Source organism: Rhinolophus ferrumequinum, chromosome 4 (assembly GCF_004115265.2).
Source record: "Rhinolophus ferrumequinum isolate MPI-CBG mRhiFer1 chromosome 4, mRhiFer1_v1.p, whole genome shotgun sequence".
In the NCBI taxonomy this organism is placed as follows: Eukaryota; Metazoa; Chordata; class Mammalia; order Chiroptera; family Rhinolophidae; genus Rhinolophus; species Rhinolophus ferrumequinum.
The window spans coordinates 55,382,542-55,397,066 of NC_046287.1; the positions used below are offsets into that span (position 1 = coordinate 55,382,542).

General features: G+C 44.5%; 1 protein-coding gene across 4 annotated transcripts in view; it reads left to right on the forward strand.

Moving 5' to 3' along the window:
* The window catches only part of ATP11A (ATPase phospholipid transporting 11A), a 132,789-nt gene that overhangs the window by 52,484 nt on the left and 65,780 nt on the right, over positions 1–14,525 (forward strand). For all 4 annotated transcript variants that reach the window (XM_033103990.1, XM_033103991.1, XM_033103992.1 and 1 more), the window contains exon 2: positions 14,326–14,448. In XM_033103990.1, coding sequence (XP_032959881.1) covers positions 14,326–14,448 — 123 coding nt within the window. The remainder of the gene's footprint in view (positions 1–14,325; positions 14,449–14,525) is intronic.

Genomic DNA, 14,525 nt, shown 5'->3' on the forward strand with positions numbered 1-14,525 from the left:
TGGGGGGTGGGGGGTTTTTGTGAGGCCACCCATTTACCACCATTTTTATACATTTTTGCTCAGTGTTGTCATGTGGGCTGGAGGCCTACATGAGCGCATGGCTCCCAGGCCCAGGGGTGGCTTCTCCCAACAGAGAGGCAACAGATACATGTGCCCCCTGCACCCCAACCCATTGTTCCTAAGGATCAGTGTCCAGGAGTGGGGCCAGCCCCGAAGCAGTTGTCCTGGGGCCCACAGGAGGGAGGCCTGCTCGTGGGGACCTCCAGACTGTAGGTTGTGCTTCGTCATCCTCATCCCAAAGAACTCTGCTCTTGGTAGGAGTATGACTCGCTGAGGAAACTGGCTGTGGGAGCCAGTTGTGAGGATGTTGCTCCACTCCTGAAAGCCTGGCTTCCATAACAATTCCTCCTGCTGCTGCTGTCCCGCTGGACCTGCTGACTGGGAACGGGTGGTCCTCATTTGCCCCCATGGCCTTCAGGAAGACAGTGCATGCCCCAGCTGCTGTCTCTAGGATGGCCCCATGGTGAGCATCGCATCTCGGTCTCTGCCTATGAGTTCTGTCAGAGCTGAGACCCAGGAGCCATTCTGACTATGCTTTACCTGTTTTCATCTTTTGCTGCCTGGAGGCCAGACAGCTGCCTCCCCAGGATGACCAGAAAGATTAGAGCATCACTGAGTAACAGTGGGGAGAACGAACTCGGCTTCCTTTCTCTGTGAGGTGTCTACTTTTGTTATGATCACCTGACACCTGTCTGTGAGGTGGTGTACTCCTTCTCACCTCCTGCAGAGGTATTGGGACAGTTGCTGACTGTCCCTCCAGGCCTGCAGCTTCCTATTCTGGATGCTTCTTTCACTGACCCTTCTGGTCTCCCTTTGCAGGCCATAGGGAGCACTTGACCTGGGAGGGTGTGTGGGAGTGACCAGAGTACGTTCTTGAGGACAGTGAGCTTGTGTTTTGTTAATATCTATTAGAAATCTATGAACTCTGAGGCCTGGAAATGTTTCATGGACTATTTTATTATGTTAACAAAATGAACATTAACTCTGGCAGATATTCACTGTAATTTTGCCATGACATTTCAGCTCACTGCTCTCTGGGTGACTTAGGTGGCTTCAGGAAGCCCTGTCCCCTCAGCACTGTGTTCTGAGTCTCAGCCCTTCCAGGCCCAGCTTTGCTTTTTGGGACTGTCCCTTTCTGCCTCATCCCTGTCCTTCCCTTCACTCTGGCTTTTGGCCCTAGATGGCCTATGACAGCAGCGCAGTGGGAGCCGCATGCAGGCAAAAGAGGAGGGTCACATGGAGAGCCTCCTCCAGCAGTTCCCTCTGCTCTCACCTCTGCTTTCTGCCACCATCAGCACAGCCTGTGGTCCAAGTACTTGCTGGTGACCTTTGGCTGGTCACCTTCCTAGTCCCAAGGCACAGACCTCTGTGGGGTTGGGTGACGAGGGGTTGACCTTAGCCTCAGGCTCCAATGCAGTTATCCTCCCCAAATGGAGCCTTAGCTTTGATTTCAGAGATTCATGCCGGATTTCAGGAAGCCTATTTCCAGACTGTAGCCAGCCAGCTGAACCACGATTGCTAAAGCTGTTCTGTGTATGTTGTTATCCAATTTGTCAGTATTTACACTAAACAGTGTGCCGTAATTCCTGACTCAGTCCTGCAGTTGCCTTCATTAGATATATATTCAATATTTGAAAATATGCCTACAAGGCAGTTGAAGGTATATAATTTCAGCTGTTAAAAGCCTACATGTATACCAACATATTCTTGTTTGTGAATTGGCTAAGTTTGCCTAGTTTCTGGCTAATTCATCTCTGGAAAGAGAGAATCAGTAGTGGGAAGTAAATATAGAAATCACATGGTTTTCGCATCGACCTCCTGGGTGACAGTTGTTATAGCGCCTTATGAAGAATCAAGGGCTTGGATACTTGGTTATTTGAGCATCTCTCCTGCTGATTGATGTAAATCCACCATCCTAAAAGCAACGTTTTCTGCTGATCCCTGTGCTAATTTATTTGGATTGTCAGTGTTCTATTATCTTTATCCACATTTTACTATTGAGAAGCTACTGAACTTGCATTGCAATTTTTAATAGCTGTAGAGACACACCAGGATATAGTTCTGTCATAATGAATGGGGTGTTACTAGGGGGGTGGGTACGTGGAGAGGAGTGAACAGCTTTAGGTGCAGGTTAGCAAGTGGTGGAGGGAGGTGTAGGAAGTGGAGGAGGCCCCAATAGTTTGCCCACCCCACTCTGCTGTCCTCCTTGGAACCTGGTCTCTGTCCCCGTGTCTTTTCCTTCTTCACAAACAGCACCAGTGTTGATAACCTGTGTCAAAGGCGGTGGTGTCTCCATGTCTGCAAATGCAGTGATAAAGCCCATTGTAAGGGATTTGCTCAGAGCCACAGTGGGAAACCCAGGATGGAAAATCCTCTCCATTTGATCACTGCCTTGTGATTTTCACATTAAAGTTACACTAAAGATGACAGCTTCTTCATATGCTGCCTCATCTGGAAACTTATTTTTTTCAAAAAACATAGATTGAGTTGGATGACCTTGGTGTTGGTTTTGCTCCTGTTGCATTTCACAAGAACTGGGGGAGTCAGTTTTCAGTGTTTCTTACCCATCCAAGCAACTCCCAGGCTCTACAGTTTCTTGAGTCCTAGATTCCCCTTCCTCTAATCTCCACACGCCCCCTGGTCATGAATTCTTCTATGAAGCTCTGAGTCTCTTTCTACTACCATGAACGAGGCAAGTCCAGAATCAGCTAAAGGTCATGTGTGGTGAGAATTTATATTTCTATTTTGGTTCTGGATCCAGTAAATTACAGTTTAGATCAGCTGGTGTTTTATGTTTTCCAGATAGTCACTGTTTCCAAGTGAAGTGGACCATCACTTGTGCTTGTGTGTTCCAAACGATTGTGTATTAAAAATATGTTCATGGCAGAAAAATGCCACAGAGAGCCTTGGAAATATCCCAGATTTGTCTGTGAAGAAAAAAGCCACTTGTTAACCATTGACTATGGTGAGGGTGGTTAGAATGCAGTGAGGTTTTCTTCCTGTGCACCCGCAGATGCCAGGGGCTCAGGTCCAGTGAGGACAGAAGGGAGGGTACACCCTGGCTTTCGGCTTCTCCATGGGACGCCTCGAAGCCTTGAAGTCCAGACCTTGTTTACTGCACACGGGAAAGGCTGATGATTCATAGCAGAGAACTTTGATCTTATCAACACATAGGTTTCCCTTTGTATTATATTATTACACCTGAGTGAGGCTTACAGCAGCCTCACTCAGGTATAATAAAAAAAACCCTGGCTCAGACAAACATGTGTGGGATGCGGGTTGGGAGGACAAAAGGAGCCAGCGTCACCTTTGTCTTCTTCACGAGAATGCTGGAGCTGTTTGTGAAAAGGGAGCCAGAAAAAGGCCTATTTTTAGAAACACCTAAGCCCTATATTGTCTTCTTACCCATCGAACAAGAAATGTTGCCTTTTAAAGCTATAAACAGACACCAGAACAAGGAACTGCGTTGTCATTGGATCTCTGTAAATTTGAAAAATGGTCGTTGGGAGGAACCACCTCTATAAAAATTGATCTAGTAATTCGAGGCTAGATTACATGCTTATGTTCCGGTTCCAGCCCCACAATGTTATTCAGCTAATAGGTTTCGTCTGTTTCAGCTGAAATGCAAAACTTCCATTAGGAGAATAACACTGGCTAAAATGGATTTTTAGGCATATTTTTAAAAATCTCTTTTGTCCTTGTGTGCTTTTTAACTGTAATGCTCAGGCAGCCATCCCCCAAATCCTGATAAGGTTGATGGCGAAGTTGGTGAAGCCGTGACTGCTGAGACTTGGTTCCTTTTGATAACTTAGCCATTTTCTGAGTGAATTCTAAATTCTGAAGAATGTTATCCTTCCTGGAGAGGCAGAGAAAGGGGAGAGACACCTGTGAAATCCCTCTTTCTTCTTCTCTTGACCATTTGGCTTTGCAGTTCAGGGGGGAGGGCAGAGCCATTGCATCTAAAACCGTTGATAGACCCTGGCTGGCAATAGAAGTGAGTTACTTCCCTTGGCGTACAGCCACAGTCAGGTGAGGGTATTATTAACCTTTGCTCTCAGCTGGATTTATCCCGTGGTACTTTGGGTGTAAAAATTTCAAGTTTCTCCACTGTTGGGCGTACTCCTTTGGAAAAGCTTTGAACTCAGTTTTATCCATTGAGAAATGCTCTGTATTAAAAACCGAACCTTAAAAATGCTATAAGGTTTCCCGAAAATGGAGAGAATCCTGCATTCTGATAAAAGCCATGCCTTGCTGTGGTGAGAGAAGCAGGAAGGTAAAAGCAGCTCCAGTGAAGGGAGGTGCTGCTGCCCCGACCCAGGGTGGGGTGGGGGCTGTACGGCCTCAGAAACAAATGATGCGAAACACTTGGACCTAACTGGTGGGCAGAGAGAGAGTTACGGTGCCACTTTACTGAGATATAACTTACTTTTCATATAATCCTCCTGTTTAAAGAGTACAATTCAATGGTTCTTAGTATATTTACCACCTTATGAGACCATCACCATGATCTAATTTTAAAACATCTTCATCACCCCCAAAAGAAACGCAGTACCCATTAGTAATCCCTCCCCGACCCAGCCCCCGGCAACCAAAACTTCACTTTCTGTGTCTGTGGATGTGCCTGTAATCAAACAGTATCTGGCCCTTTGTGTTTGGCTTCTCGCCTCAGCCAGGTTTGGTTAGCATTTCTCTGATGGCTGTTGATGTGGGGCATCTTTCCATGTGCCATTCATTGGCCCTTTGTAGAACTTTGGTGAACAGCTATTTAAATTCTCATTGTTTGTCTTTTTATGATTGAGTTGTGACAGTCTCTTATATATCCCAGCTACAAATCCCTTATTAGCAATATTATTTTAGAGTATGTTTGTTGGGGACCAGCTCTACCCATGGAACCCCAGGGACCTTTCACACAGGGACCACATAGGCAAAGGCTTAACTCATAGCTTCCCTGTGTCTTGGCAGAAACCTGTGATTCCCCCAGGAATATGGAGGTGAAGGCCTGCAGGGCCATGTCCCCCACCCCCAACTTCCTAACCTCCTGGGAAGGTGTCAGGCACAGTTTCTCATCACCTCTTGGGTTCTAATGAGGTACGGGGCTTCCTTCCGCTCCCCCAACCCCCTTTGAGGTCCTGGGAAACTGATGCTTTGTGGAGTTAGCTCCCTGCAGAACTTCTGGGTGATGGGATCCTAGAGAAGGCCCTGGAAGAGGTAGACAGCATTTGGGGTAATGAGTCAGTCTTCTACATTTTAATCTGCATTCACTCCACAGTGGGAGTAAGTTTCTCTTTCACATCTGCAGCGCTCTGTGGGTCGCAGCTGCTGATGTTAGATGTATTTGCACAGTGAAGTCGACTTCTGTAGGTGATGCATGTTGGGGGTAGAGTGCTGTGCCCCCCTTTTACGGCCATGTGGAGGTTCTAAACACCTCCTCCCTATGCATGCTCCGCCGGGGAAGCACTGCATGGTGACTTACTGCTCTGGGGAGACAGGGAGATTTCACAGAGTGGGTGGAAGAGGGGCTGAGAGGTGAGTAGGAGGGCATCAGGGCCAGTGCTTGGGTGAACGGGGCCAAGATGGTTACAAGATTCTCCGATTCAGCTCATGTGCCCCAGTCTGCGCTAGACCAGTCCAGCCTTTCCAGATCACTCCATTTCTTTCCTAATTTCTCCCTTCTCTCCATCCCTGAGGAGAGATACCCAGGCAAAGCAGAAGTGCCCTCTTCTGCCCTGTAGCTTTTACAGTATTTCCCTCATCACTCTGAACTCCTGCGAATGTGAAGACTTGCTGGCTCAGCACCTTTCAGGTACTTTTTTCTCTGAAGTCCAGTCTCTGTGCTCTGACAGTGATCTTTTCTTACCTGTACGTGTATCAAAGCAAACAGGATAGAAATAGTTTGTTGAGATTCTGCCTGGTTTAGGACACTACTTTTGAGAGAAATGGGTAGGGAGTTTTGTGTATTTTGACAGTTTGTAGATTTAAAATTAAATAGCTGGAATAACTCTGCATGTATAATTTGGATACATGATCTGCTTTTTGTCTGGCTCATGATCTGCAATGATCTGCAAATACCCTTGAAACATTAAGATTTGTCAAGAGTGTTAATAATATCTCTTGGGATGATATAACTAATATTCCTCACTGCAAGTTAGACAATAGGAGCACGGGGAAAAGCAGACTCTCAAAGGCAGTGTTTGCAGGTCATTTCTTCCTCCTGCTCTCTGCAGAGAGCCTGGGACTCCCTCCCGACTCCTGGAGAGATCAGAGCCTATCCACGATGTGCTGAGGGTCCCGGGCTTCCAGGCAGTGGCAGTGTCTCCTACAAGAAACAGAGCACAACAATCCTAATGTGATTCGTTTTTAACAGAACTTTTATGAAAGCTAATTTCACTCCAGTCTGGTTCTCAGATTTACCTTTACTTTTAAAAACTGCTGACACCTGGAGGGATAGTGGATGGGGGGCGGGGGTTCACACAGTGTAAGGGATATAAATGATAAACGTCTAAGTATTACTTTGTCTTGTGCACCTGAAACTAATATGAAAAAAAAAAAAACTGCTGACACCTGTCAGACCGGAACCAACAGTGGAGCTCTCACCCACACCCTCCACCAGACAAGAAAGGTCAGGATTAATCACTGACCACCTGTAGTTTACCTTCACTTCTCACATGGGACCAGCCAGACAGTCAAATACAGTAGTGACCCTTATCCAAGGAGGATCTGTTCCAAGAAGCCCCTCCCCCCCAGTGGATGCCTGGAACCATGGGTGGTACTGAACACTGTATATGCTGTTTCTTCCTACACACGTGCCTCTTCGCTTAAAGGAAGCATTTTACGGCTTCTCTTAAATTGCCAGCATCACTGCTCTTGCCCTTTGGGGCCATTATTAAGTAAAGTAAGAGTTACTTGACTACAAGCGCTGTAATACCACAGCAGTTGATCTGAGAACCAAAACAGCTACTAAATGACTAATGGATGGGTAGTGTGTATAGTGTGGATACGCTGGACAAAAGGATGATTTACATTAAAGACAGAACAGAGTCTAGATCCTTCCATTTATCCACCAGGATTAAGCACTTACTTACAGCCAAGTCTTTAGTGCCCTCAGCTTTGCCTGTCCTCCCAGAATTACTGCTTCGCTCCTGTTAGTACTTTATTATTAGTTGTGGGTAAGGTCACGTGGTGGCCTAGACGAGCATCGTCACTCATTTTTTAAAATAGCTGATTGACACTGGACCCTATTGAAGCCACTTTGCCAGTTAACTGTTGATGACATTTTCCTTTCATGACTCAGGCCTCCCTGATGGTGGTTCTTGGTTTGGTATTACTCTCTGTCAAGAGGAAGGTTATACCAAGTCTATTTAAAGAGAGAAAATCAGTCAAGTGACTTGGAGGGTGAGCAGTTCCGAGTCTCAGTCTCAGAGGCTTGGGAGAGCGGGAATTAATATTTAACTGAACACTTCGGCACACACTGGAGCGTCACGCCATAGATCTTCTGAGCCTGAGTGTCACTTGAGCAGAGGGGGACATGGGGAATGTTAGAGAGCGTTCCCTCACAGTTGATGCTTCCCTTGTACTCCGAATGTTTCCTCATCCACCAGCACATGCACCCTACCTGTCAGGAAGACTGTTTTTCAGGCAGCAATGGATCAACCCAAATGTCAAAAATATCTTTAGAAAAAAGGATGAAGGGAAGTAGCCATGAAGGCTCTACGGGTAGCTATATCAGCATGAGTTATAGTGACATTTTCTCCACAGCTCCTGTTTTATGGAATTGCGGCTATCCTCCCTTGTTCTGGAAAGGTGGCTGCCGTGGGCACGCCATGAGGCGCCATGTTTCCTGAGCACACACTAGTTAGGAGAGGGGAGGTAGAAGGGTAACGTCCTCCTCCTTGGCCCTTCGTGTGGTGTGAGCCACATCATTCTATTCTTCACGTGGTTCTCCAGCGACCTCATTCTTGTGCACTAGCTTCACCCCAGCCCTGCCCAGCTCCAGGCATGGAATTCTTCCAGGAGGCTCTCCTGGCCAAGAAGGCAGGATGACACGATGGAGTCCATGTCACAGACCTTTTGCCTGTAAGGCTCCCTGTGGTTCATTTTTCTGTCCCCCAGTTCTTTGGCACTGCATCTTTTGTATGTATTATGGAAATGAAACAGATGGACATATTTAGCATCCTACCCCCATACATACACCTTTAGCAAAAATGTATGTTTCTGTGGGCAGTGAGCAGGTGGTGAAGTGGGTGGAGCGCTCACCCAGAAGCTTGAGAAGACCTTTTACCAACATGCTCGTGCCTCTAAGTAACAGGGCTGAGCTTTAGCAAGACAAAGTCTCTACACGCTCAGTCATTCTAGGACATGAGATGGTCCAGCTTGGTAGCTTCCAAAGTCCCTGTAAACTGTTCTTCCATCCAGTTCTACTAGGCAAGAAATGTTAAGAGTTCCCCATCAAAGCCTACCGTTTTCAGAGTTAGACTAAAAAGTCACTGATTTAGTCAATAACACATCCTCGTTTTTCATCGAGGTAATTTTTCATTTGCTCATGGATTAATAGATAAGAAAAATAACTATTCACTATAGACAAGAGGTCTTTTGTATGATATTATATCTGGTCATGTCTCCTGATGGATATTTCACTTTCTAAAAGATTTTAGGAAGAGCTTTATGCCTGAGTTTCTAGAATTTACGCAGAAGACTAAAAACAGGAAGCAGTTTGGACACCTAAGAATGACGTCTCCCTCTAAGGAAAAAAAAAAACAAAAAATGCTGAAGTAACTGAACCAAAGGCAAGCTGAAAATGAGAGGAATTATCTAATGATAGTCATATAAGTGAGTTATATGATCTTTTGGTGTAAACATTACCCATTATGTTTCTAGAATGAGAAATAATTATCTCACATGCATGCAAACCACACATGCCATTCGTTTAAGCAAAAATATTTATAATATTTTTATTGAGGTATAACTCACATGCTATAATGTTCACCCTCTTAAAGTATGTGATTCATTGGTCTCAATTGGAATATATTCACAGGGTTGTGCAACCATCACCACCCTCCAAACCAGAGCATGTTTATCAACCCAGAAAGAAACCATTAGCAGTCACTTGTCCAGCCCTTGGCAAACACTGTCTCTATGGATTCACCTAAACTAGACATTGCACAAGAATGGAGTCATAAAACATATGGCCTTTTCTGTCTGGTTTCTTTCACTTGCGTACATTTGCAAGGTTCACACATGTCCTAGCATGTGTCCTTTTTATGGCTGAATAATACTCCGTTATACGGATATGCCACACCTTATCTAGCTATTCTTCAGTTGATAGACTGGGTTATTCCCAGTTATATTTGGGTTATTCCCCTCTTTTGGCTATTATGACTAAGACTTCTATGAACATTCATGTACATGTTTTTATGTGGAAATATGTTTTCATTTGGGGGAGTCTATACCTGGGAGTAGAATTGCTGGGTCATATGGTTACTCTGTGCTTAACTTTTTGAGGAAACTGCCATCGTTTTCCAAACCAACTGCACGATTTTGTATTTCAGCAATATATAAGAGTTCCAATTTCTCCACATCCTCCTCAACACATGTTATTGTCCATCTTTTTTATTATATTTTATTATAGGCATCCTAATGAATATGAAGTGTGTCCCCTGGTGGTTTTGATTTGCATTTCGCCACCAACTAATTATGTTGAGCATCTGCGTGCTCTGTTTTTCTGAATTTTCATTTTAGTAATCTGAACTGACTGGATATTAGATCCTTCAGTAATTTTAATCATTTCAGGGTTGATTGCTTCATCAAGATCAGAAGTAGAGGAAGGAGTGTTTGTTGTGTTAACAGCTATTATCAAATGTAACATCTACATGTGTTCTGGATTTAATACATCATTTCTGTGTAAAAGAATCCATTTACACAATGAGTAGGATTTTAAGAATTCATTAGTAACATGCAATTTGCCAAAATAAACTACACCATCTACCTATATATCTTTTCAGATTGGCCATAAATATACTGTATATGTTAGCAAAATGATCATATGCATATTTAAAAGTGGAAGTTTTTATTTCCAGCTTATCAGGACAAAAGTACTGAGTTCTCTTACGTTTGTGTACGTATCCGTATAATAATTTGCTTCATCACTGCAAGGTGACAGCCTTGTTAGCAATTCTTATCTATTCACGGACACATCAGGGATTATAAGAGCTGAGCCTCCAAGCACGCATATGGGGTCCGCTTTCCGTCCTTGGTCTCACTCACTGCTTGAGGAGGCTTCTTTATTTGTGGTTCTTCTCTCAGACTCACATTCTTCCTAGAACATGGTGCTCATCTGGACCACTCTGCCAGTCTCATTGATGGTACAGTTTTTCCCAGTTAGCCATTGTTGTTGTTTTTGGGTGTTCTTTTTTTTCTTTCTTTCTTTCTTTTGGTGTCCCCCCCCGCCCCCCATTCCTGTATGTGACATAAAAGTAATAGGAAGAAAGACTCCTTGGGCTCTTGTCTCCCCTCCTCTGAATGTGTTCAGTCTGGTGGTTTGGGAACCTGCCAGGCAGCAGCAGCCCCAGTGTTCTGGAATTCCTCAGGAGCCAGGGTTCCCAGGGGGAACCGCTCCACCACCCGCTCTGGGAATAGCTCAGGGTGTGTTGATAGGTAAATTTGAATCTTAGAAGCAGTTGAGTGCTCAGCCTCATTCCCACAGCCTAGACTTGTGCTTTAGATTAGAACTTGATGCCAGCCTTCCACGGGGTATGTCAGGTGCCTTCTTGATGAAGTCTGGACAACGGTGTTACAGTGAGTCATTAGGAAGTCTTCTAGCTGAGAAAGACCAGTTAGAGCCTGGGTTCAGCCTTGTGCTATTGATGAATATCTCTGGCCATCGGACAGTGGAAGTCACACTGGGCTCGTTAGGCAGTATTACCCATACTATCTAAGACAAATACCTAGAAAGAGAGGCTCGTATCTCCAACTTCCTGCCCTTGGGAGATTTCATGATGACCCACATCTTCATTCTTAGAGCTACGTGTGGCATAACTTCCGTTTTGTTTGCACCATAGGTTGCGAGCAGTTAGTCTCATTGATATTTGGTTCAAGATTGGCTAGACTAAGAAATTGAATAATAGGGGCTCATAAGTTTGTTTTCGTTGCTAAGCGTACAGAGAACAGAATCTTAGCGCTGGAAGAATCATAAAGTTTATCAAGACTAATCCCTTCACGTTACTATTGATGAAATTCAAACAGAAATGTTGGGTCACTTGTCCATAGTCGCAGAGCCGGTCAGTAGCAGCAGGACACACGCACAGCTGTGTAGGCACAATTATAACCTTGGCGGTTATTCCAGGCATCCTCCAGGAGTGTTCTTTTTGTTGCATTTTCTATATCTTTTGAATATTTAATTTTAGCCTTTTTATTTGTTTATTTATTTGTTTATCTGCATATAATTTTTTGTTTAGCTTCAGGTGTACAAAACAATGTAATAGTTAGAACTGAACATTCATGCAGAGAACAACACACAGCACTCACCTTGGTCTTAATCTAAACCCAAAGACATTTCCTGCCTGTCAGTGCCATGTGAAAGATCATCTGGTAACTTTAGGACCTCAGAAAGTATAATTCCTCTCTCACTCCTTGGGCTCTGTTATGCTGATTAAGCAGTGAGCAAAGTCAAGTGGAAACGTGGCTTCCCTCACATTTCAGTTCATTGAGTGGTGGTAACAAGTTAATACCTAGAAGCAAGGAGCCTCTGGGTTATTGCTTCTGTTTTTATCCTCAACGAATAATATGAAGGCAGCTTTCTTACACAGGGTTTAGCTTTCCTTTAGTGAGTACATGGTTCATTCCCAAATGAATTTTTTGTTGTGATGATTTAGGCACATTGCATGTTGTCCCATTGCATGTTGGTGTTCAGTTTATTTTCTGATCTTGTCCCACAGGCAGAAATAGTGTTCTAACTTATATTACTAAAATGGCACTGCACTGTTGAGTTGTATTTCAGGTGTTAAGTAATTACATTTAAAAGAATAAGCATCTGTTAGACAGTATCAAGAATATAAATTGGACTTAATAAAATTCATTCTGACTTTCCCTCCATAGAGACAGGGGTCCTTTCTGTCTCGGGTCGGATGTGCCCATGAAGCACCAGCTCCCAGGAATGAACACGGCATGACCTGTAGGAAGATTTGAGCTTCCAGAGTCTGTACTGGGGCTAAAAGCCAATTGCTGTCTTTGAAGTTTAGGAGAAACATTTTCTATTTTTGTATTAAAATTTATATTTTTATGCCTTTTCTGGTTCATTTATTATATGTTCTTTTTCAATGTAACTTCCTGAATCCACAGGAATGAGAAGCACATGTTTGGCTATGAGCAATAAAGGGAAGTCAAGGACTTTCTCTATTTTCTTAACTTTCGTCTCCAGAGGTTTATTTATGAAGCTCTTACGCAGGTTTTTTAAGTCAACATCCCTCACTGGTGGCCTCATCCAAAATGGGAAGGCAGCAGGGCAGGGCCGTGGGGAAGTGAGACAGCCGAGGAGGGATGGCTCAAGCTTGCTGGTGACCCGAGCTGGTCACCTTGTTACCACAGAGCAACAGGCTCCTTGGAGGAGCCTCTTGTGCCAAGTTCGTGCCGAGAAAGAAGCATTGGCTCATGTAGAGTGAGGCAGGCAGTGGCCATATCCGCTCTGTCCCAGGGATCTTGTGCCATTTCCTGTGTCCCTGCTGGGCATCTCTGAAGCACGGGTAGAGTTACAAAGACTGATTTGCTCTTTATCCTTTAGTTTACATGGACTGTCTCGCAAAGCTAGGCCCTAACAAAATTTTATGTAGGTGCAACTTACTAAGGAAATATGCAAAAATGCAACTACTGTCAATAATGTTCTGGGCCCGGGATGTGGGGTCGGGACACATGAAAAGTCTTCTTATCCCCAAAGAAGGTGGTAGATGAGCCTAGGAGGTGACAGTATAAGCAACGGAGAAAAAAAAAGGCAATGTAAGACTTATAATAACTTAAAACAATAGAAATGCTGGATTGTTTGTTACCCCATTTGGCTTCAAAAAATGAGGGTTCCCTGAGGCCACAGAGGTGTAGACATAGTGATGATGGAAAAAGGAAGCTGTGCCAGGCTGGGAGCAGTGCCATGTGTTTTGTTTTGTTGCCTCAGTTCATTCTCAATAACTCCGAGTTAAGTGTTGTCCACTTCCCTCATGGATGATGAAGTTCAAGTTCAGAAATGCCAACTTTTCTGAGGCACGTGACTGTCTCAGTGACAACTAAGCCAGATCTTTGACTCCGATGCCCATTCTTCCTGTTCCATCACACTGACTTTCTCTTCAAATAAGAAGGTTTTCATCTCTTTTTCAGCACTGTTTATTATACCCCAGACAAACTGATGTCTTCAGTGTTCTTTTAGAAGAATTGAGATGTGGTGCCCAGGATCCCGTGCTGGGCTACTAGTCTGAGGGGGATCTAGAATTACATGCCAGGGCTGCCAGTCTGAGAGGGGCCCGGGACCCTGTGCTGGGGCTGCCAGTTTGAGAGGGGCCCAGGACTCCGTGCTGAGGCTGCCAGTCTGAGAGGGGCCCAGGACCCCATGCCGGGACTGCTATATGAGGCTGAATTTTAATTTCTCATCAGTAACTAGTGTCTTGGACACTTCAGCGCTGATAGCATACGGTCTGGTTGAGTGTTTTTAAAAGATTGTTCTAGTCAGAAGATATTTACTTAATGTCTCATGTGTGCAATACCTGAGTAGAACAAAGATGTCCTCTCTCTTTCTAGGAAAGCCTTATTGATGAAGATACCTGAAATGGTTGAATAGTCTTTCTATTCTGAACTCAAGGTTTTACTTTCTTCTTTCATTAAAGACCTTTCCACAAATTTGTAACCATCATTGTCTTTTCTCTTTTGGAAGTCTTAAGGTTTTGCTACTGCATACTATTTTTTATATGAACCCACCTTGTGTTGTTTCCACTGAAAATTAGCTTTTCAAGGCTACCCCTCAGCTCTCACTGGGAGTACATACAGCCCGCTCAGACTGTTTCCTTGAAGAATTGGTCAGGGATCTGAAGAATTTAACCCATGAAGGTTGAGTAAGGTCAGGGCGACTCTGACCTTGGAAGGTGGGGCCCAGCTCTTCCCCATGACTCCACTGTAAGTTGGCCAACACAGGTTTCTGTTAATAAGGACACGTGTTAAAGCCAACACTTCAGGGAAGAACTTTCACACCCAGAGTCTCAGGCACTTGGATTCACGCCACTCTGTTTTCCACAGTGCGCTGGAGAAGAGAACTGGGTGGACAGTCGGACCATCTACGTGGGACACAAGGAGCCGCCCCCAGGTGCTGAGGCCTACATTCCACAGAGGTACCCAGACAACAGAATAGTCTCCTCCAAGGTAACCCTCTGTCTGAGTGTTTATTAATTTCCTAACAGAACCCCTTTGAGGAACGTTATAACTTTCTGATAGCAGTG